General features: G+C 39.6%; 1 protein-coding gene across 2 annotated transcripts in view; it reads left to right on the top strand.

The window, feature by feature from the left end:
* Positions 1 to 24667, top strand: part of B3GLCT (beta 3-glucosyltransferase) — a 116274-nt gene that overhangs the window by 35741 nt on the left and 55866 nt on the right. For both annotated transcript variants that reach the window (XR_004279111.1, XM_032314592.1), the window contains exons 5-8: positions 8791 to 8867; positions 9337 to 9448; positions 16785 to 16921; positions 23805 to 23868. Coding sequence is in view for 1 of the 2 variants with exons in the window: in XM_032314592.1 (XP_032170483.1) it covers positions 8791 to 8867; positions 9337 to 9448; positions 16785 to 16921; positions 23805 to 23868 (390 nt within the window). In the remaining variant the exon portion in view is untranslated. The remainder of the gene's footprint in view (positions 1 to 8790; positions 8868 to 9336; positions 9449 to 16784; positions 16922 to 23804; positions 23869 to 24667) is intronic.

Here is a 24667-nt window from a genome sequence, read left to right as displayed (position 1 = left end):
ACCATGAGCATTCACAAAATTTTCTTGCTAAGGGTGGAATCAACAGTAGTTTTATCTTTGAATATTTATCTGATAGCCCAAAATATCTATTCCTCCCACACTGCCAGATGTCTAGAACTGCTGTTTGTTTATTCATTACCCTTGTCAGGTTGCACTTGACTACAAAATCTGCCAAAAATTAAGGTGCAAAAATTTAATGGTTTCTGTGATTATGCATCTGCTTCTAGCTGTTCTCTTTTCTTTGGCAAGTTGTTACCTAGGCCTGTTTTGCCTCAAAGTGCTAAAATGTGGTCTTATTAAGAACACAAACATTTTTCATCATTCTAAATGAGAATATAAAAACAGGAGCCTAAACTAACTTTCCGTCTGAAACTTAGTACTGTACTGGGAGTTGTTGCTAGAGTGGTGAAACTCCCTTATTTCTAAAATACTTTGGGTCATTTTGAGTTGTTCTGTCCATCTCCAGTTTTGAAGCTTATAAGACAGCTTATAATGGCTCTGTGGTTTACAGTTGGATGTTTCTTCCAATCAGTCAGCTAACAGACTTTACCAAGTGCTCTTCTATGTGCAGAGTACCGTTCTTGATTGCTGGGGAGTGACAGGTTAGAAAGATCCTTGAGCTCTTTGACTTCCTTATGAGTAGGAGGTAACTGCTTCATAATAGAAATGACTATATCATTAGGTAGATGCTAGACGTCAAGATAAGCATCTTCAAAAATTTATCCAACAAATATTAATTGGTCATCTGTGATTGTATTAGGTACTTACAAATGTGAAAAGACATCTTCAGGCAATACAGAGGGACCGTTAGAACAGTGGTGCCTATTTGAAACCAGTGAGGAAGTAGGACAGTATGTAAGAAGCATACGTTTATTAACGTCGTGTCCATTGTGCATGTGAAGCCTGAGAGGGTAAGGAAACAAGACATGTCAAATCAGGTAAGAAAGACAAGAAAAATGAGCTGGAGGGCCGTCAGCTGAGAACTTAGAAACTGAAACTGGAAGACAAAGGCAAATTGTCAAGAAAGCTTACTGTTAGGACGCCAGGTGGAAACTGGGATTTTGGGAACGGTTTGGACGATGGGTAAGGATGTGTTCACAGTGCACATGTACTGGTCTTTTTAGACTGGAATGGATGGAAAGGAAAGTCAGTGAGCTGGGGGATGTGGTTGGTGAGCACAGGGTTCCTAAATGCATATCTGTGGATACGAGAATTCAGATTTTGAGGAGGTGCTATTTTTCCCCCCTCAGGTTTTTTTCTCCCCACATTACAGATGGAGGAGTAGCGTGAAGTTACAAAGATTAGCTATTTAAAGAGGTGCACAAACAAAAGGCCGCGTGCAGGTGAGGCTGGCAGAAACCCACAAGGCGAGTTTGTGCCACATCTCTTAATTAATCAGGCACTTGAGTGTGTGTTCTTTGAGACACGTACTATGTGCATACTATATGTGCATCAGTTATGATTTGACTTCTGTTTCTCGAACCTAAGAAAATTCCTTCTTGAATGGACATTTGTGTGAAAATACTTGCACATATATGTATTTTTTGTTGCCTGGAGTGGGAGCAAAGAGCTTGGATTCTGGTAATGACACTGTCGGAGTATCTTGTTCTTGTATTGTTGATGGAGAGGCGATCCTCTGAATGTCGTCTTCTCCCTCATGGGACCTGGGATCCAGTAATCAAGGGGAACTGAGACTATGATCATCTGTACTATAGCTTCAGACGTCTTAGGTCTTAATACTTGCCTAAAGGTATGGAAACCAGTATTGTTCTCCAAAGGAATTTCAGATAGGATTAAGTTGGAGACAATAAAGGAAAGAATATAAAAGCATCCTGGTGGTTTTTTTAGTCGGTTCTAGTAAAACAAAAATTGTTGAAGACTCTAAAGTGTGAGCTTCAACGAGAGTACAGGGCAAGGGTCATGCTTGATTGGGGAACCACTTTGAGTGAGGAAATCAGCCCCTGTAGTAGTGAGAGCAGGGGGAAGGGGAGGCCTGAGTTCGCAGTGGAGGCAGGACCCGAGACAAATGTGGGCAGAAGCACAGAGAAATTATGGTTCTGTTATTTATTTATTTATTTATTTATTTATTTATTTATTTATTTATTTTCAGTGTTCCAAAATTCATTGTTTATTCACCACACCCTATGGTTCTGTTTTTAAGGCAACCTGCAAATACAGAAAAGCAAGTTCAGAGGTGGGATATTTTTAGAAGAGTTTTGGGGGGACAGGTGGGGGGACTTTGTAGCTGTATGCATTGCAATTGGCAGTCTTGGGATTACATTTTCTGCTTTGGGCCAAATGGAGCCAAACTACCTGCTCAGAAACTCGCCCCCCCCCCCACCCCCTGAACTAAATAGCTTTTGAAAAGAACAGACACTTAAAATTTTATTGTCTTCTTTTGTGGTATGAACTTTATTTAAAACCTGGAAGAATCTCAACCTTAACAGATACATGATAATTTTTTCCCTGTTCACAGAAAGTTTTGTAAATCACTATTTGCTAGAGGAGAGTTAGTCTACAGACTTTGGTTCATTAGTTTAAAAAAACAACAACAACTTTATTTCCATAAGATAAGCCAGAACAGAAACCTTTCAGTGTGAAGAAGCTGGAGAAAGAAAAAAAAAAGATGGTTTTTTGTTTCCTGTTTTTAGAAAAATTTTTTTATTGTCAAGGAGACAGCATGAGGCACTTCACTGAAAGGTTAGCTTTGACTGTGTGTGTCTCGATATCACTACAGTTCTCTTTTTAGGTGAGAGCAGTTGGATGCTTACTGAAGATTCGATTCATTTTTTTTGTAGTAACTGATGGGTGTTGAGTATCACATTAGTTGTTTATTAAACTGGGGACTTATTACATCACATTTACATTTTACATATTACGTATGTATGCGTATATATACACATTACATATTTACATTATATTACATTTATTGCTGTTGAGTAAGAATTTATTCATCCATCCATTCACTTAATAAGTCTTTATTGAGTATTTACGTTAAGCAAGGACCTGGGCAAGATGCCCCAGGAGAGAATAGGACATTGAGATCCATGTTGTTTCAGAGGTGGTAACTCTGCGATGGTGAGTTCATCCTACTATGGAGAAGGCCATGCTGTGAGCATTTGTTCTTTTTAGCTGCCTAGCATTTGAACCCCTTCCCTGTCCTGGAGAACTCTATCCTGGATGAGTCTGGAAGAAGCTGGGGCTTGGCCCAGTAAGAACATCAGACAGACATTGGATCTCTCCAGGGTCGGGGTGCAGCTTATGTTGCAGTGTGGACAGTCAAGACTTTGCCACACAGGACTGTGCCTGGAGCTGGAGGCCTGCGGAAGCCATCGCTTTAGAGCTCCTTCGTTTGGTAGTTACACCTGTACCCAGTGGCTAGAGGTGACATTGGGGACCAGCACATGCAGGTGTGCAGAGGACATTAAGTGCTCCTTGGGGATGAGGTGCCAGTGGTGGGGGATGCCCACCCAGCAGGCTGGCCCCTTCCAGCTGAGTGGTGGTGTCGCCCTCCACCAAGCTCATTCTGATAGACAGCACACTGCACGTTGCTGCGTGAAGCCACAGCAACCTCACTCTCTAAGGACACAGGCAAGGAAGCACCCAGCCCTGCCTGGAAGGTCAGTGAAGGCTTTGTGATGGCATTTGAACTGAGCCTTGAACAAATAGTAGACTTTGCTAGGGTGCCTGGGTGGCTCAGTGGGTTAAGCCTCTGCCTTTGGCTCAGGTCATGATTTCAGGGTCCTGGGATTGAGCCCCGCATCGGGCTCTCTGCTCAGCAGGGAGCCTGCTTCCCCCTCTCTCTCTGCCTGCCTCTCTGCCTACTTGTGATCTCTCTCTCCCTCTCAAATAGATAAATAAAATATTTTTTAGAAAATAGTAGACTTTGCCAGACTCCTGCCTGGGGCAACTGTGGGGACGCCTGATGGAAGCAGTCATCGTGAGTCTTGCTGGTTATTAGGGAAAGGGGTGAATACAAAGAAAGGGAGCTGTTTGCAAGCCAGCTGGTGAGCTTATGTGGAGAAAGGTGTGGTTGCAGAAACTAGTGAGGCATCTGTCTATGGGGCCAGGGTCTGGAGCAGAGACAGAGAGCTGGAAACTGGGGCAGTATCACAGCTGCCTTTTTTTTTTTTTTTTTTTTTTTTTTTTTTTAAGATTTTATTTATTGTTGGTTGGGGGAGGATCAAGGGGAGGCACAGAGGGAGAGGGACAAGCAGACTCCACGCTGAGTACCAAGCCTGACATAGGGCTTGATCTCAGGATCTGAGATCATGACCTGAGGCGAAATCAAGAGCTGGTTACTTAACTGACTGAGCCGCCCAGGTGCCCCTAGAGTGAGGATTCTGATGCAAGTACTTTGGCTCCAGAAATCAGATTCTTAAACAATGAGCTGTGCTGCCTTTCATGAATAAATGAATGATTAGTTATAGCAGGTTTATATGAGCTATAAAAATGTACTTAGTAATGCATTTCAAAGTAAATAGTTAATAAAAATAAATTTTATAAATAATGAGGTAATAGCTTTCTCTGATTAGGAGAAGATAGGGGTAAGACAAGTATTTGGAAAATATAAATATATCTATATATTTTTTAAATAGAGGCCCAGGTTCTTGGAATATATGTCATTACAGAATCACATGAAATCTGGTTCATAAATGAATACTGAATTTTTAAAGACTAGTAAATCTGTCTGATATGTGTTCCAAACAGCATATCAGACATCTTTATCATCATCCTTATAAGATATACCTCCTTCTTATGGGAGAAGTTATAACAATAAACAGATGATAATTTCCATCATAATTCATGTTTTGGTCTAAAAGCTCAGTTCAGTGGCTAAGACATATATAACAGTTGGAATTTGGAAATGCAGTTGAACTGGAGACTTTCTTAAAAGAGGATTCAGTCTTTCAGAGCCACTGCCTCATCCTGAACAAATGTCTTGGCTTTTGCTTTTAAATTTAGTACTTGGTCTGAATGGTGAGACTGAATTAGACCATTAACTCCTGTACCACTATGCTTTGAAGTAAGGTAATGGGCAAGTTACAAATATTGGGAAACAGTCCGTCAAGAAGGGAAAAGGCAGCAGCATGAAGTTAAATTAGTTGAATTCTTTCCAGACAGAGGTACAAAGAGTCAAGTGATCCAAAACCAAATTTGCCTAATAATTAAAGTTATTTTTGGTATTAAAATATTAATCTGTTGCCATCCATGTTCAACTGCTGACTCTCTCATTTGTACTATTAATATTTCTAGATATAAAACTTTCATGATTTTACTTCCATATCAATAATGATGGGTTCTCGGGGCACCTGGGTGGCTCAGTGGGTTAAGCCTCTGCCTTCAGCTCAGGTCATGACCTCAGGGTCCTGGGATCCAGCTCTGCATCAGGCTCTCTGCTCAGCAGGGAGCCTGCTTCCCCCTTCCTCTCTGCCTGCCTCTCTGCCTACTTGTGATCTCTGTCTGTCAAATAAATAAATAAAATTTAAAAATAATAATGATAGGCTCTCTCCATTCGCATGCAGAGAGCGTCGTTAGAATGCTCAGCTGTGGAATCAAACCCCTTGGACAAGTACGGGTGATGGATTTGTGTCAGAACCAGGGAGCCAATTAGAGTGTTAATTTTGAAGGTGATTGTTCAGAATTGTTAGGGGCTTTAAGTGTGAACGTATGCTTGATATATGTTCAAAGGAAGTACTGACTGCATGTCCAGTAGGCTTTCTGACCTCAAAGTGCTTGTTAGGGGACCAGTAGATGCTGATGACGGAAGTGAAGATAGACTGGTTCAATGAAATAAATAGAGTTGACATAAAAGTCAACTGTTGCTGTTCAACTTGTTCATTTTCTTTCCTTTTTCTGTCATTTGCCCACAGTAGGCCCTTTTTTATTTTTAGCCCGCTTATGCTTGCCTCTGTTATGGCATTATCTCATTATTGAGAAAGCCTTACTTTTTAGGTTTGAGATGGTAGTATTGTCGCACGAATAGGCATCATTTAGATTGACAATAGACAGTTCTATACGCATGGGTGCCTTTACTATAGCTTTTATTCCAAATGGCACTGTTGATACAACATTTTCTTATTTTCTTTCCCTTTCATATTTCATTTGAAAATTCTCTCAGTCATTCGTCCAATTACATATTAAAAAAATTGCATTGCATGTAAAAGTGCTGTAAGCTGGTTATGGCAGCTGAAAGGAAGTCTACATCTCGTGGTGTTATTTATAATACACAAGTAGAAAGAGCATTAATTATTACAATTCTGAGTAGTAAAAACTGAGATAAGATCATTTGATAGACAATTTTATTGTGACCCTTTAAGTTATCGTATCTTAGAGGTGCTGATACATAGGAGCATGTGTGCCTGTGTGTTCACACAGAGTATACATATGTACACATGTGCATCAATTCACACACATATATAGCATATACATAAAAACAAGAATAAAAGCTCTTGGGCCTTTTTGAGGATTAATGAATGAAAATTTATTTATAATTGAAAGGACCTTGGGTTAATCAAGAGTTAAGATCAGGTTTCTGAAAGTCAAGGTGGGCATATTTTTGGGACCAAGGTAATCACACACCTTGGGAGGCAGTTATCAACACAGCCCACTAGTTTTTGAAATGTTTTTATTTGGAGATAAGTAGGTACAGAAAACTTGATTGCCAGTTTTATGTTCACTGACTGAAGCAGATATGACACCCAGGCATATGATTTAGTAAACAAAAAGGAATGGGGATAGGGACGATTATAATTTACTAGTAATCCATAGAGTTTATTTTAGACTAGAATTTCACTCCTTTGTGCTAAGACTTTGCCTTTTTGCTTTTATTGTCATGACAGATTATTTGTAGGCCTGTCTGTATCCTTGCCAGGATGCTGCCCTCACAGCCTTCCTGTGATAACAGTTGATATCCCTTATATACTTCCCGCAACCAGGAGGACAGGACTAGTACATAAGAAGAATTCTGAAGTGTATTCATTTTTCCTCAAGAAACTTTTAAAACTAAACTATGTTTTAACTACATTAAAGGATTTTTAAAACATAGTTGTAATACTTTGGTCATCTTGACACAAATATTTTCGTTTTCCTGGTTCCTTTCCAGTCTCTATTCATATATGAATTTGTTTTACATATTTGGAATCCTGTCTGTTTTTCCATTTAACATAAAGACAGTTCCATGGTTTCAAAGTCTTCATTATTACACTTTTGATTGCTGCACAATAGGTCTTTTTTTCTTTTTCTTTCTTTTCTTTTCTTTTTTTTTTTTTTTTAAAGTAGTCTCCATGCCTAGCATCCAGCATGGACCCCATTATAGGGCCTGAACTCACAACCCTAAGATCAAGACCTGAGCTGAGATCCAAGAGTCAGACGCTCAACAGACTGAGCCACCCAGAAGCCCCTACCTATTTTCTTACAAAACCTTTTAAAGTATTTGCTCTTTCTTTTCTAGCTAGCCATATTAGCATACCATAATTATCTGAAAGTTTTATTCAACTATTAATATTACTAGTTTTCTTCACACATGATTTTTATTCTTATATAATTCCTCATGAATATACATGTATCTATGTATATATATAGCATATGTATATAGCCATTTCTTAAAAGTCAATGGATATTACTGCATAATTCATAATCAACAGTGGGAAAGCCCAGAATTACATTGAGTGTACTGAGTAACTAACTGTTAATTCAGCCTTCCATCTGTTTTTTTCTCTGACATGTCGTATTGCTCATCTGATTTAACCTTTGATTCCTGTCCTTGCCTTTCATATTTGTACATGAAAGTTAAAATAAATACTACATAAAATAAAGAAATGAGACGTTATTTGATAGTGAGTTCCAAAGATTTACATTGAAAACCATTCTCCTGAAATAGTGAACTTATATGAACTTAAAGGCAGGTGTGGAATCTACATTAGTTTAGAAATAGTTTGAATATTGACACACTTATTCTTAATGTGTTTTGTCTGCAACAGTTACCAAGGAAGCAAATAAAACACAGAATATACTAAAGTTTGTTGAGAGGGTGGTATTCAAGCATATTATTATATATCTGACTTAGGGCTTGTAATAACGTGAAATATATGGAATAGTGCTTTACTTCAAAGCTAACATTCATAGCCTTAAATGTATTAATCTCTCTCTTTCTCTGTGTATATGTATTGATATTTATTTAACCATAGGTGTATCTTGTTTCTGAATCTTAGTTCCTCCTATGCTTGTAAATTTTCAGAGTCTGTTATTACTGTCCTTGTCTGAGTACCTAAGTGTTACAGTTCTAGTATTTAGACCCCAAACTCTTCATTGTTATGGTGCTTTAGTTTTTTAAGGGCACTCAAATTTTTTTTTTTTACAGGAGATAAATTGGATATCATACACATCCTCTTGTTTAGCTGACATGTTTTATTTTCCTTCTGCTACCCGTGGATGTATAGTGAAAGCTATTTCTATGCCTTTGTGTTATCCCTGACTGCTTCTGTGCTCTCCCCTTCTGGTCACCTTTGCAAATCTGCAAATTTCAGGTCAGTTCCTTGGATCACTGAGGACCCTTCTTGGAGTCCTCAGCACTCTTCTATGCGTAGGTGATAAAGAGGTTATGTGGATTCAGCCAATATCTCTCATTTCTAGTAACTCCTGAGGAGAAGAAAAAGGAGAGTACGTAGGAGAGTAAAATGTCAGGTTTCTGAAAATACCTGCATTTAAAAATTGAGTCTTTTTTTTTTTTTTTGAATTGGATCATATTGTGTTTTTATTTATTTCTCCTCTTTAATAATGTTTCTTTAGGATCTCCCCAGAGTCCTTCTTCTTCATCAGCTGTCTAAGCAGGAAGGTGCATGGACCATACTTCCATTGTTACCACAGTATGTTTAGTTTGAAATGTGTAGATTTTGACATTTCTACCCGACCACTCCTATGCTCCCTACTTTTCTAAGAGTCAATAAGAAAAGTAAATTTGAACTCTATTTCTTATGACTACTATATTACCCAAATTTCTTGATTCTTTTAATCATGAATGGCTTCTGTTTTTAAATATGTTGCTTTCTTAAAAGCTAAAATGTCAATATATTTGATACTTATCTTTGGAAATTATCTACCTTCTGGACTGGTGGTGTTACAGAGAGAAGTAACTTTAAGAACTCTAGCTGTCTTGTAAACCATTAGTATCTGGCTTTCCCATAAGCTAAAATTATACATTGAAGAAAAATGTAGGGGAAAAATCTAGATTTCTAGCCATTTTATATGTCTTTCATCCATTTCTTGCTTATTAGTTTTAAACCTTATAAACTCATTTTATAGAAGTGTTTACTATAACCTGTTTCTCTTTGTCAGCTTTTCTGTAACATATAGCAGAAATTCATCATGGATTTTCTTCTGTGAAGAGGAGACAAGAATACAAATTCCAGAACTCTTAGAAACACTCAGAAGATACGACCCATCAAAGGTGAGTACAAATTTAACCATAGGTGTATCTTGTTTCTGAATCTTAGTTCCTCCTATGCTTGTAAATTTTCAGAGTCTGTTATTACTGAATTTATCTAACTGGGGGAAATGCTTAAAAGAAGATTTAATTTTAATTGAGAGGTTTTCCAAACTAATAAGAACACTTAATTTAAAATTAAAAGGAATGAAATAATAGTTGAATAGTTAGAAGTAATGTTCAAATAATTCTTTTTGAAGTTTTTGTAGCTTTTGGAGGGATAGAACTTTCAGTGAACCATTTTTAAATGACAAAATCTATTTATATGTGTTACAGTTTCAGAGAGTTAAAAAGCTATAACTCTGAGTTAAGAAATAAGTTTAAATTGCTTATTTCTCTTTGTCAGCAATGACCACATATTATTTTAGATGAGTAGTACTTCTTGGTTGCCAGCTGTGCATCAAGGACTGTGAAAGCAGGGGCTAGGACAGACAGACGAGGATCTTGAAGACATGGATGATAAAGAATGGCAGGAGAAAACAGAACATTTGGGAAGCAATGCAAAGTGAGAGGTCTTACAGTAAGGGAAATATAGGGTACTGTCAGAAGCCTAGAGCAGGGCATCAAACCTAATCTCCAAGAGTCAGGACAGGAGGTGACCTTTAATCTGAGTCCTGTAGGATGAGTAAGAGTTAATAGGAGAGAGTATTTTAAGCCGAAGGAACAAAATCTGAGAAGGTCTGGAGATAAGAAGGGGTGCTTCTCATGTTAGAAGTCTAATGCTTAAAAAAAAAAAAAAGTCCACTGCTACTTTCTGTATCCTTATCTTTCATATTTTTAGATTTTATTTTGGGCAGATATGATGTAGCAATTGGATCTTGTTTATTTCTAAGTCCCTAGCACTGAGCAGAGTGTTGAACACTTAATATGTGGTCAATGAGTATCTGTGATTGACGGGTTAACTCTGCAATGTCAGCTTTCCTGCTGGGCTACGTCCTGTCTCAGGAGAATGCCTTAGAGATAAGTTGAGAGTAATTAACCTATTCATTTCTCTTGGAGAAGCCCAGGTTATACCCAGATCACCATATGGAATCCTTTAAACTTAGAATAAGGAAAATTGGGGGCTTTCAGGTACCACTAGACACCTGTCGCACCCCTATTCTGGTCCCACTCCAGAACTAAATCATATTTAATGAAAACGTGGAGAACGAAAGGTGGGTCCTGGGTGCCTGCTTCATTTACTGATGTAGGAATAATGTTGGGCAACAGTGATCATTCTCAAACAATGGAAAGTCTGTTACCTTAACAAAGCCATGGGTTTCAATGTTCTTTAAAAACTGCAAGGGTCCATTATGATTTCTCTTTATGCCTTTGCTTTCTGGAAAGATACAGATATAATTGAATGAGAAGGTTGTTAGGTTGAAAAGAAAAATCCTTCAAAGGAGAGAAGAATTATAAATGTGTCTTATCCAGTCTTTTCAGATGATGCTAACCAGCATCTATGTACTTTGGCCATGTTTTGTGTAAAACATCTGTTAGGCTGTTAAGTTTCCTTTTGACTTGAGAAAAACTCCCCAATCCTTTTTAGAATGTAGGAGTTTTAATCTCCTCCTAGTGTTCATTTCACCTGGAGATTATTTTTCCATTATCCGTGGCTCTAATTCTTTGCAGAAGATGGTGACTCACTGTGCTTTTTAATGAAAATTGGAATGATAAATTTAAAAGTTCAAAGCAAGTTCATGAAAAGCAAGTACAGAATAGAGGTAAAATGAGAGGTTTTCCCCCTCTTTCCTGAACTCAGCCTTTTAAAAAAAATCTAGGATGCTTTATTTCTTTTGAAACTAGCATTAGGAAATAAAGATTATGTAATGTTTAAGTTAGCTCAAACCAGTGTGCTTTTTACCCCTACCATTTGGAATTTTAGAAAAAAGCAAAACTGGCTTTGATAGTGTTACTAATAAACTATATTAAAGTAATAATTATGTAGTATGTTAGAGCATCAGTAGTTTTTTTTATTCTGATGTTTTTTCCTTCAGTATCTTTCTGTCATTCTTATGTAAATTTACACTGTTATACAATATTTTAAATGGAAAACTTAAATTTTATTAAAATAATTAATCTTTTTAAAATTGCCTTTCTAGGTGAGTTCTAGAAGTTTCCATATCTTGCTGGAGTCTTTTTTTCCTACTGTATGCTTTTAATATGAGTTTGCATTTGCCGAAATGTCTTGTTGTTGTTGTGTTTTTTTTTTTTTTTTAATAGATGTGAAGCGCCGGTTCTGGTAAAGAGTAATTCTAAGATACTAATGGAACATTGTCTGAATTGTTATTTTACAGCTTATCTTGATTATAATTGTCTTTACTGTGAAACTATTAAGAAAATTGTTAAGAAGGTGGGGGGAGTGCCTCTTTCCACAGATTCTGTGTAAATTTCTCCCTTAGTTTATATGGTAACAATCTTATACACTTGATCATAGCCAGACACTGCCATTAGAAGTTAAAACACAGAAACATGTTTTGCATAAAATTGTGTTTGCAGCAGGAAATTCTAACAGTGAAAGATTAGTGAGAAAGGTACTGAAAATCTCCTGAAGTATTTTATTTTCTTTAAACAAGCTGTATTGATGTGGTATGTTACGTGTGATGATTTTCATATCGAGTAATGTGTAACAGTTTGAGAAAGTCCTATGTCATTGATTTTTTTTTTTTTTATAAGATCTTGAATTTCGGGGCGCCTGGGTGGCTCAGTGGGTTAAGCCGCTGCCTTCGGCTCAGGTCATGATCTCAGGGTCCTGGGATCGAGTCCCGCATCAGGCTCTCTGCTCAGTGGGGAGCCTGCTTCCTTCTCTCTCTCTCTCTGCCTGCCTCTCAGTGTACTTGTGATTTCTCTCTGTCAAATAAATAAATAAAATCTTTAAAAAAAAAAAAAAAAAAGATCTTGAATTTCTATCTTAAGCCAAAACCATATACCCTATAGTTATCCCTCTTGCCTGGTGATGATTTATAATAACCATAAAATGTCAAGAAAATCGTGACTCAGCTTCAAAGGCCAAGCACACAGTTATGTTAATGGGTTCCACACATGTTCAGTTAAGATCTGTTGCTGAATTGAGCAAAACCAAGGGTTTGGGAGGTATTTGGGACACAGCCACAAGCAGAAGAGATAATATGGTGTCCCTCTCGGTTTTGTTTTCTGGAGCAGGGAGTGAGGTGGGGATGGCTGGATAACAAGAAAATATGCAAAACATTTAGAATTTAGGGTGCTTGATTTAAATTAGTTTCTCTAACAGGGTGGTTTCCATTTGAAGCTCTCTTGGGCTTGCTCCATTCATTTAACAAAAGTAGTAAGCACTTATTCCATGTTAAGTCTTCTGGTGGGGATAGAGCAGTGAGCGAAATGGACGGTTTCCCTGCCGAGGGGGCGGGGTGTTCTTGTGGCAGGAGAGATAGGCAAGGAGCAAAAATGCAAACAATGTGGCCGATGGTAGTAAGAGCTATGGAGAACAAGAAAGCAGAATGAGAGGGATAAGGGATAGATTGGGGGTGGGCTTACTCTTGTATATAGGGTATCAGGTCACTTTTGAGCAGAGTATGAAGGAACCAAGGGAATGAGCCATGTGCTCCCTGCTCCTGTAACTCCCTACTGCATACCCCTTCTTGAGGTTCTAATTGGAACCTCAAATTCAACATATGCAAAACTGAACTCTTAATGCCCTTTTTAAAAAAAAGATTTTACTTATTTATTTGACAGAGATCACAAGTGGACAGAGAGGCAGGCGGGGGGGGGGGGCAAAGAAGGCTCCCCACGGAGCAGAGAGCCCGATGCGGGGCTCGATCCCAGGACCCTAGGATCATGACCTGAGCTGAAGGCAGAGGCCTTAACCCACTGAGCCACCCAGGCGCCCCACTTAATGCCCCTTTTAAACCTCTCCCATCTTCAGTCTTCCTCATCCAGAAATGGCATTATGGTCTATCCAGTGACTCATATAAGAAAATTTAGAACTCATAAAGGATTCTTCCTTTTCCCTCAGCCTTGTGTTGGCATATCCCACTGAGACTACTTCCAAAATATATCATCTTCCATCCTCTCTCCATGTTTAAAACTGCTACTCTGGTCCAGACTACCATCATATCTTGTCTTGACAATTACTAGAGTCTCCTTGCTGGTCTCTTGTTTTCTACTCTTGCCATCCTAATAATCTAGCCTCTTGGTAATTCAGATCATATCACTTACCTGTTCAGAAATTTCCACTGATTTCCGACTGCAGCTCAGATAGTTTCACTAGATTCAGCATTTTAGGTGGGCAGTGATTTTCTTATGTCATGGTAAAGATGTTGTTCCATTGTCTTTTACATCCTGTTGTTTCCATTGAAAATTCAACTGTATGTTTTAGTTCCTCACCCTAACCCATCTCCCCTCAAGCTACTCTTAAGGTTTTCTATAACTTTGGTCTTTTCAATCAACATATGCCTCTGTGTGGTTTCCTTAGTACTCTACCGGTGTTTATAGGGCTTCTTGAATCTATGGCTTGATGACTTCTGTTAGTTTCAGAAGATTCTAAGACTCTGTTTCTTCAAATATTGGTTCAGTTCCATTCTCTTTCTCCTCCTATTCTGGCCTTCCAATTTCATGTGTTTTAGATTTGCTCACTGTTTCTCATATTGCTTTTATTCTCTTTTCTGTATTTTCTTCCTTTTGTTTTCTCTTTTGTGCATCAAACTAACTATTTTTTATTCACTTACTACCTTCCAGGTCACTGATCCTTCCTTTTCTTGTGTCTAATATCCTCTTGGATTCCTGACTTCAATTATTGCCTTGGTCAGTTTTAGAATTTCCATCTGACTTCTGTTTATATTCTAGCTTTTTGGTAAAATTCTTCATCTTTTCATCTGTTTCCTTAAATATATGAACAATACTTTTTTTTTTTTGATAACTGCGGTATTTGACTTATCTATGCTTCTTTATTTCTCATTTTTCTCTTTGTTTTTGTTCTGGTGCTGTTTCTTGGCGTGCCTGGTAATTTTTCACTAAATTCCAGATATTTTGTGTGAAAAATCAAAGAGGCTATGGATGATATCCCTATGTACAGGAGGATTTATTATTCTTCTGGGTTGTACACCTGGTTTGGGTAGGTCTATTTACAGACTGCCCTCCCTTCTAGACCCTTTCTTCCAGCAGACCCTGCACCTGGGCTTTGGGCTCCCCAGCACCACTGCTGGAGCCTTTGGTCGGCAGTTAGCCTCTTCACTGCTGCTTTACACTTGGCTCTTGGTTCTTTTTTTGTTTTCTCTTTCTTTCTTTCTTTCTTTCTTTCTTTCTTTCTTTCTTCTTTCTTTCTTTCTTTCTTTCTTTCTTTCTTTCTTTCTTTCTTTCCTTCTTTCTTTTTTTCAACATAGGAGTTGAAGGGAAATCACATGCAGAATTTGGGGCTCACTTTTCTGGATCTGCTTAAATCTCTACCTTCTTGTCAGCCTCCAGCTCCAACCCCTTTCTTAGTCCAGCAAGGCTGCAGGGTCCCAGCTGCTGCTTTCTGTTGTGTGCCATTCTCTGTTATGGGCAAAAGGCTTGAGGGGTAAAAGGAGGTGACTACAGGGTTCCTGTGAATATGCTTCCCTTCTCTCTTGGATGTTCGCCCTCATCTACTATCTGTCTTTGTTTTCTGAGGCCCTCAATTATTTGGTTTAAGTATTTTCTCCAGCATTCACATCTGTTCTCAGTGGGAGATGTGTTGTGGCTGGAAGTGGAAGCCTTAGACTACACTTGGACTAAGTCTGCATTGCTTCCTGCTGTCATCTGAAATCCACCCTGAGCTGTCTCCTGCCTGTCTCTTTCATACCGTTTCCCCCTACCCGGTGTATTCTAGCACACTGGACTTCCTTTTTCATCAAATGCATCAAGCTTGTTCTCACCATGGGACTTGGTAGTAACTGCCTTCATTGTTCTTCCCCAGATTTGTGCATAGCTGGCCCTTTGGTATTACTTACTCTTAATTCAGTTGTTAGCTCATGAGAGGTTTTTCTCTCTTTCCAGGGAAGTCCCCAGGAGCTCTGTTTTATTTTCATCCTACTACAGTGCAGTCACCATCTGACCCTATTTTACTTATTTTCTGTTTCCCCACTATTATGTAAGCTGTGTTCCCACCTGGTATGGAATAAATGACAAATGTTAATTGATAATAATAAATTTAAATTGAGTGAATGAATAAATGAATAAATGAATAAAATAGGCACTAATTCTGGAAGGAATTTTTCAGATTCTTCTTTGAAAACCCCAGAAGGGCAGAAAGGAACACTGCTTTCTCATCTTTATATTTATTTATTTATTTATTTAAAGATTTTATTTATTTATTTGACAAGTAGGCAGAGAGGCAAGCAGAGGGGAAGTAGGCTCCTGGCTGAACAGAGAGCCCAATGTGGGGCTCCATCCCAGGACCCTGAGACCATGACCTGAGCTGAAGGCAGAGGCTTAACCCACTGAGCCACCCAGGTGTCCCGGAACACTGTTTTCTTTACCTTAATAGTATTTTGATACAGAATTTTCTGTAAAATACCACTTTTATATGTTTATGGCATAATGACTAACATTTTGTTCATCCTGTTGATATACTAAATTACTGTCTTTGTGAAGATTATGCCATGTTCATTATCATAGAGCATTAATTATGTTTTTGTTAAAATTCTTTAGAAAGTAATAATCTATGCTAATTCTGTATCACCCAGAATACTTAATTAACTAGAATTAGTGATATGACTTTGTTTTTGGCCTTATAACGAGATGGGTTTTTAAGAAAAGGACATTTTATTTATTTATTAGTAGTACCTTGTCTTAATTTTTTATTTTTTGGATGTACATTTGAAATACATTTTACTTTATTTTATTTAAATTCAATTAATTAATTATAGTGTGTTATTAGTTTCAGAGGTAGTGTTGAGTGATTCATTAGTATTCTAAAACACCCAGAATAACACATCACGTGCCCTCCTTAATGCCCATCACTCATTTACTCTCTCCCCCAACCCCTCCCCTCCAGCAACCCTCAGTTCGTTTCCTATAATTAAGTCACTTATGGTTTGTTTCCCTCTCTGGTTTTGTTGTATTTTATTTTTTTCTTCCTTCCCCTTTGATCCAAATTCTACATATGAGTGAGATCATATGATAATTGTCTTTCTTTGACTTATTTTGCTTAGCATAATATCCTCTAGTTCCATCTGTATCGTAGAAAATGGTAAGATTTCATTCTTTTTTGATGGCTGTGTAATATTTCATTGTATGTATGTATGTATATATACACATACACATATGTATATATACACTACATCTTCTTTATAAGAAAATGATGTTTTATATCTTTATTTAACAGGAATGGTTTTTAGGAAAAGCCTTACATGACGAAGAATCTACAATAATTCACCATTATGCCTTTTCTGAAAATCCTACGATTTTTAAATATCCAGACTTTGCTGCTGGCTGGGCCCTTAGTATTCCACTTGTAAACAAGTAAGAATTTATTAGACTTTGTGTGTGTATGCATGTGTGTGTGTGTGTGCTCGGATCACCATTTAGTTCACTGAGTACCGCAGCTGATCTCAGGTGAGTTTGGCACCGGAGGCAGTGTGTGATGGTATGGGAAGACTGGAACAGAGCCAGTACCTGGGGGGCTTGCTTCTGTTCTGTCACGTACTTGTTCTCTCAGACTAATTACTCATCTGTTCTCTATTTCCTCTTCCTTGCCTGCAAAATAAGGTGAGTAACAAATTGTGAGCCTAAGGGAGGGTACACAAGTGCTCCGAGAATTCTGCATCCACAAGAGTTATTACTGTTTTCATGGATCTGGTTAACTATAGGTGTGACTTAGATTGTCAGTAAGAAATCAGGTCTGTGACATGCCCAGGGAGTGGGAGTTGATGACAAATTATGTACATGGGTACACACGTTCCCATGGGCCAGGCAGCAGGGACAGTTACTAGAGCTGTACACGTCTGTACCTATCTATTTGTGTGTGCCATTGCAGTAATGCTTTTTTCAATGTGGAAAGTAAAGATAATTAAGTTGTAACCCAGGAGAAATAGGATTGTTGACAGGCTCTTAATTCAAGTGCCTCAGATTAATTATGATGTGTTTTTCTTCTTTAGGGAATGGAAAGTTGATAAAGCCGTTGTGGCCTTTGTATCTTCAAAGATGGAAGGGTGTCTGTTTTTTCTCACATCAGGTGTGCTGTTTCTACGGTTTTGAGTCTTAGGGTTTTGAGTCTTGGAAAGCTTTTTAGACAGATAGTAGTACCTTGTCTTTCGTGGCTGGCCAACACTTTTTGACATTTGAAAATTTTTACAGTGTAAGACCGTCCTTTCCGATGGAGAATCCAGGAAAGATCAACAATACCATCTCCATGTTGTATCGCCTTCCTTCCTACTAGACAGCAGCTCCGTGAGGAGGGCTCCATTAGGTTGATGCGCTGTATAAAATCTTTTGGGAATGGAGTTCTATGGAGATGGAGACAGTGAGATTGTGGTCCATTTGGCTTGGGAGGTCATGATAGAGGAGGGGTCATTTGAAGGCTGGCAGCTGAGACAGTAGCTTCCTGACATGGCAGCTTCCTGATGGTGATGGAGGCCATAGCTCCTCGGCTACCCATCTCTGTAGTGTCAGTTGGAGGTTGGTCTTGGAATCTCAGCCTGTAGTCTCTTTATTCAGAATTTCTAGTAATTCTGTGAGCCATCCGTATGCACTAATAAGTGTCCTTTGTGCTTAAACTGGCCAGAGTGGATTCTATTATCTCCAACTAAAATGTGTGACCCATGGACCCGTCCTGAGAATACCAGGCAAAGATACCCTGTCCCCAGCCTGTGCCAGACATGCCTAGGAGGGCCCACACATGTTCCCCGCTCTGTTCTCAGAAAGGGATGGGCAGGAGGGGAAGGGGAATGAGAAAAGAAGGTTGTCATTCCCTTCTTACCCTGCACTGTCTGGCTCTGCTTTCAGCAGGATGCGGGGAAGATAATTCTGTTTCAGCTGTCCTGGGTCATCTTTACTCTCAAACGAACTAAGTTTGGGTTTGCTGTAGCTTGGTGCCTGTGAACCCCCAGGACACTCTCTTCCCGCTGTGTCCAGCAGCCTGGTGTTTGGGTCCTGCTTGGCTCCCTGTGTTCAGTCTGGACCCTCCAGAGCTGTGGATGGCACATCCCAGCCCCAGAGCTCTTCCCTGCGCCTTGCAGATTCTTCACCTGGCGGTAGCCTTCCTCCCCTCTGTCCTCACTCTCTGTACTTAGCTTCATAGCCTGGAATTATGTGGACTGACTCTACACAAGTTCCGGTGGCTATGGCTTCTCTGACTTGGGAGTTAGAAGCTTTTCCTAAGTCTGTTTGTCTTCTGTTTCCTGGAGACCCAGGTCCCTTGACAGAGGGACAAGCACAGCTGTAACTTGTCCTGGGCAGTACTCTTGAGCACAGATGCCACCTTCTTCCCCCAAGGCTAAAGAGAAACCCACTACCCTGCAAAGACCCTGTACAGCAAGCCTGGAATATAACCATCTCTCTGAAGCCAGTAGAACTCCCTTTTCCATCCTTCCCTCCCAATCCAGGAGGCCACTCATCCAGGAGATGAGTCCTGTAGTTTAGAGAGTTTCACTTCTTTCCATCCCCCATCTAGCAAGGACCTTGGAGGCCCCTGGATGCTGGAGGCAATTCACCTTTTACTGAGTTTGGTGTAATAAGAACTTAATTATTGCTTTCCTTTCGACTTACTTTTTTTTTTTTTAATTTAAAAATTTTTTAAAATACATGTAATGTATTTTTATCCCCAGGTGTACAGGTCTGTGAATCGCCAGGTTTACACACTTCACAGCACTCACCATAGCACATACCCTCCCCAATGTCCATAACCCCACCCCCCTTCTCCCAACCTCCCTCCCCCCAGCAACCCTCAGTTTGTTTTGTGAGATTAAGAGTCACTTATGGTTTGTTTCCCTCCCAATCCCATCTTGTTTCATTGATTCTTCTCCTGCCCCCCGGCAGGTTGTGATGGCTCTGGTTTGTGCTCATCTTCTAACTCCCGCATGCTCACCATGCAAGTAACTGCCGGGGGCTTTGTGAACTGGGGCTGCAGGCTCCGCGCTAGCCAAGAGACTCATCTTAAGGGGGTGCTGTGTGAGGGATAATTTGGCCTTCTGTGATGGCCGTCATACTGGTGCCTGCTTCTCTTCTGTCGTCTTTACGAAGTCACTGGAAACACCTATTGACAGGTGCCGTTTACTCCCTCTCTGGTCGAGCAATGTTTTCTGCCGAGATGTGGGAGATGACCGAGGGCCTCATGTCCCTGCAGTAGGGTATATAAGGGACTACATAAGGGAATTGGGGCCAAAAGACTAATCTTTTGTACACATTCCAAAAATTTCCAACAGTTGCCCCATAAATAGAGGGATAAGGCACCAGTTGACCTTTTGCATTCAGTTGTCCTTTGCTTCCATAACACTGAATGGTTGCCAACAAGCTGCACGATGTTTGTAGTTGATTAATATCTGTGGTCTTCTCTGTGCCTCTCCTACTTTTCCCTGCCAGAAAAAACAAAACAGAATGAAAATGGAGGCTCTACCAGAGTACCAAAATCAAAATTCTGGTGACCTGATACCGTAAGCCACTTAAAAATTCCAGTGCGCATCCTTTTTCTTGTGATGAACACAAGTAATCAAAATAATGTAACCCATTTAGCATAGCAATTCTGTTATGGCCAAGAGCTATTTAAAAATGGCTTTCTCATAGGAGATTCTATATATTCTTCAAGAAACTGGTATTACCACCAGCACAAAGTATCAGTTAGCCCTACTGGCTGCAAAATTTGATCTTCCCAGTTGGTTTTTCCCAGTTACAAAGCTAATGTGCTATTTCCTCCTGTTATTAGAGACTATATGAGTTAGCATATCAGATTAAGGAAATATTATAACTGTAATTGGAAGGTGAGGCCTGTGTTGGTGAATGTAGAAGTTCAGCCCTGTTACTGAGGATGCTGGTTCTCCTTCTCTCTCATGCGCAGTACACAGCCACCTGAAACCACATACAGCAGCAGCTCATCTTAAATCTGGTTCCTCTTGTGATTCAAGGCCAAAAGCGCTACTTGTTTTTGTTTGTTTATGTTCAGCAGTGGAGAACCTCTCCAACCATTGGAATATAGTGCTTATCTTCACTCTGCAGTTGGATGGATATCATCTGATTGAAGTAGATTGGGTCATCTTCAGACCATTAACAATGCAGGGAATTTCAGTGCTTTGGTTGGGATTAAACTAATTCTGACCCTGCAGCCCATTTATTGGGCTCAGTAATTAGAAGTCTCTGAGGAAGAAGGAATGGGAAGCTCTTTATTGAGTAGGAGGTCTACAGCGCCCACTACAGAAGTGATGATTCCCTTTGCCTCCCTTCCTTGATTTTATGGCCCACCCAGTAGGTAGGGCAACTGTTTACAGTTACTTAAGTATTTCTCCTGCTCAGGTCATCAGAAAAACTGGTTACTTAAAAACATTTCACAACACACACTTTTAAAGACCATGTCCTACCAAAAACACTATTTGCCCTAGCAATCAGTGAGTTTTGAATTAACATCACCTAACATTTCCTGGCGATCCATCTTTGTGATCTAACAATAGTGTCAATAAGAGAACATACTTGCATTTTTGGAGAAATTTCCAATAACACGATCTCTTCAAATAGGTTGATGTTACCAGTTTATTCTTTTGTTTTTCCACAGTAAAACTTACCTAGATTTCCTCCAAATTTTAATCCTCTGACTAGCTCACAAATGGGACTGTTAAAGTCAGCTAGGAACTCCTCCTAACATAGAGGTGATGGGGTCCTCTTCTGTTGCAAGTTTCCAGTCTCACTGGTTGTGTCTTTAGAGCTGTGTTATTGGGACATGACTTGGCATTCTAAAAATAGGTAAGCTGAATATCAAATGTCATATTTGCCAGAAACTGAATATTTAATGAGGAAATATTTTATCTAAGTAATTGGAATTTCTGAACTTAATTGGTTTTTGTGGTTTGTTTGTGTGTTTGTTTTTGGCATTGTTGGTTACTGAAATTCACATTTGGAAAACTCTTGTGCTGTCTTGTTGTATAGAAAAGTGAAACCTAGTTTCCACTTTCAGAACTTGCCTTTTGAATTAGGTGAAATGTCCTGCACACTTTTAGAACTAGAAACACATTTGCGAGGTGACTGGGTTAGGCTCTGGGTGTCAGTGAGCCTGATTTATTATGACCTTCGTGATGCCTAGGAAACCATCACTTAAGGTTATGGTAGACAGCATGGGCTGCTAGAAATAACCACTTAAAAATTCTAGGGTATATCTGTATGTCCTCAGATTAGTCATTGTCCACCTTAAATTCAGTGTTCTTCTGTTTTGTCCATCTGAGTTTTCCCCCAAATATAAATTTTTAGGAGTTGAATGGGAAAGAAACTTAAAAAGTTGAAAACGCAGAGAGCATGTTTAGGGCAACAGGTCAGAGATATTTTTATTGTCTAGGAAGAAGGGACCTGTGGTACATAGCCATCTATCAATGGCTGTCACTTGCGATTAGGTTACCATCCCAACTGTGTGTCCCTTGCCTATGGCAGGAAGCCCAGGTATGACTTTTTCTGTCTTCAGAGTCTGAATGTGGTCTGACTGGATTTTGAAGGCCCTTGGCTTGAGTCCAGATTCCAAAGTTACCTCGATAATTCTTTATTTGTAAAAACTAGCTCTAACTGAGCAGACTGCAACCTGGAAGAGAATTCATGCCAGGGCAGGATTTTTTCTGTTAATCTGTATTGGCAGTGTGTCCGAGAACATGTATGTATCTCTGTGTATCCTCACCCACTCCTACTGACAAATCTGAGGGCAGGTATTGAGCAGGAATGTGACCGAGATTACATTAGATTATGTGACCTGTTTGGAGTTATCTGCCACCAAGCCATACTAATATCTACCCCAAGACAAATGCTTTAATACTACACATAAATTATAACCTGTGTCCTTCTTTCTTTCCTCTAATTAAAGGTAAATTTTTAAGGAAATCTTGGGGCACCTGGGTGGTGTAGTCAGTTAAGCATCTGAATCTTGGTTTCAGCTCAGGTCATGATCTCATGGTCCTGGGATCGTGCCCCACTTTGGGCTCCGTGCTCAGAGTGGAGTCTGCCTGAGATTCTCTCTCTCTCTTTCTTCCCCTCCTGCTTGTGCCGTCTCTCCCTAAAATAAATAAATATAATTAAAAAAAAGAAACCTTTGTGGTTCAACTAAGCCAAAATCTCAGTAAAGAGTTTTGAACCTTTTTACTTTTCCTTTTGTAATCACTATTGTATCTTTGTAGTTAAAATACACATTAGGGGGTTTGTAATTGAAACCGATGTTCTAGTCTCTAGCCCTGAGACAGAGAACCATATGGTATTTCAGCAGTCTGGGTAAATATGTAATTCTACCTCACGCAGCTTGGAACCCAAGAATATCTTGCTCTCATTCATTCAGGCAGCTCCCTGAGTGCTCCTGGTGGCCAGGCACAGTGGGCCATGCTGGTGATACAAAGAAGCTGTAGCACAGAGAGGGACGGATGTACAACAGGATGGGACATGTGTGATAAGGTTAAGAGAGCTTGCTTCCTATTCCGGGAGCAAAGGATTTCCATCTATGCTGATGGGCAAGTCTGGGAAAGTTCCACAGAAAAGGTGCCCTTGAGTTGGACCTTGAAGAAAGGTTTGCCAGGTGAAGGTTGGGTGTGGGCAGAGGTAGAGCTAGAGAAAACAGCTGGCAGGTGTATGCTGTGGGTGTCGTGGGCAAGTGTGGAGAAGCTAGGGGGCAGTAGAAGGGAATGATGGGGCTCTCCTCTGCCCTGAAAGGAACCACTAAAGATTTCCTTAAGAGAAGGACTTGAATTTTTTTTTTTTCTTTCCGGAAACCATATGCTCTCTTCCCCTAAAAACTCCACAAGCTGGAGTTCATTGGGATTATTAAAAGCAGGAGACTGAAAAGTAGCAACTTTTGTTTCTTTATCATGCAAGCTTTTTTTTCTTTTCTTTTCTCTCTTTCTGTATCAGGAGTCAATACACTTACCGGGAGTCAACAAGCTTTGTGGCTTTGTTTTACACAAGACATTTAATTTTCTCTATTGTATTTTATCGTGTTTGCCAGATGTTTAAACAATGAATGCCGCATTTGCAAAAAGGCTTGCATTCATTTCTTACTCAATAAGTAATTCCAGTTTCACAGTGCTTTGCCTCAAGGAAATGTGGAACTCTTAATTTTATCTTAAAATGTGTGCTCATAATCTGTTTTCAAACATGAGAAAGTCTCAATGTGTTATTCTTGTTCGATGCTTCCTCTGATTAATAAAAAAGAAACCCTCAAATTGTTTCTATTTTCTAGGCTTACCAAGAGGTTAAAGAGTGAATCCCTGAAGTCCGACTTTACGATAGATTTAAAACATGAGGTACGTCATTGTTTCTTTGCTAAAAGTCTCAGTAATCAAGGCTTCATGTGTTTTAATGTAAAAGGTGTTTTTTATTCCCTGACAGCATACCCCTCCCCACCCAATGCTTCTATGTCTTTTCTCCCCACCAAGGTAATTCTTCTCCAGTAAATTAGGTCTTTCTCTGTAAAGCTCATTTTTATCATGTAGGTGGAGAATGAGCAGTGAAAAAGATTCTCGATTCTCCTCTGTGATTCTTGATTTTTTTTTTTTAAGCTAGGTGGATGGGTGCAAAGGTGGATTTCTAAAAACACGCAAAACTGCCCTCAAAGCACCTTTGCTCTTATTTGGTACTTTGGCTGTACAATGCCGTGGTCACGTCTCTGTCCTTGGCCCTCTAGAGCAGAACTGAGCCAGTTGGTCCTAAGCAGGCAGCTGTGCATGGCATGCTAGTTGGAACCCCAGCATCCCTGGGCATTTAGTGGACATTTAGTGACCAATCATCCTGGAGGCTTTAATCATTCCTGGATCTTTGTTTTTTTTTTTTTTTTTTAAATTAACATATAATGTATTATTTGCCTCAGGTGTACAGGTCTGTGAATCTTCAGGCTTACACACTTCACAGCACTCACCATAGCACATACCCTCCCCAATGTCCATAACCCCACCATTCTCTCCATACCGTCCCCCCACCCCTGGCAACCCTCAGTTTGTTTTGTGAGAGTAAGAGACTCTAAGTTTGTCTCCTTCCCGATCCCGTCTTGTTTCATTTTTTCCTTCCCTACCCTCTAAACCCCCCACTTTTCCTCTCAAATTCCTC

Source organism: Mustela erminea, chromosome 15 (assembly GCF_009829155.1).
Source record: "Mustela erminea isolate mMusErm1 chromosome 15, mMusErm1.Pri, whole genome shotgun sequence".
Taxonomy (NCBI): domain Eukaryota; kingdom Metazoa; phylum Chordata; class Mammalia; order Carnivora; family Mustelidae; genus Mustela; species Mustela erminea.
The sequence above is the reverse complement of the archived record's forward strand: the minus strand, read 5'-3'. Positions and strand labels throughout refer to the sequence as shown.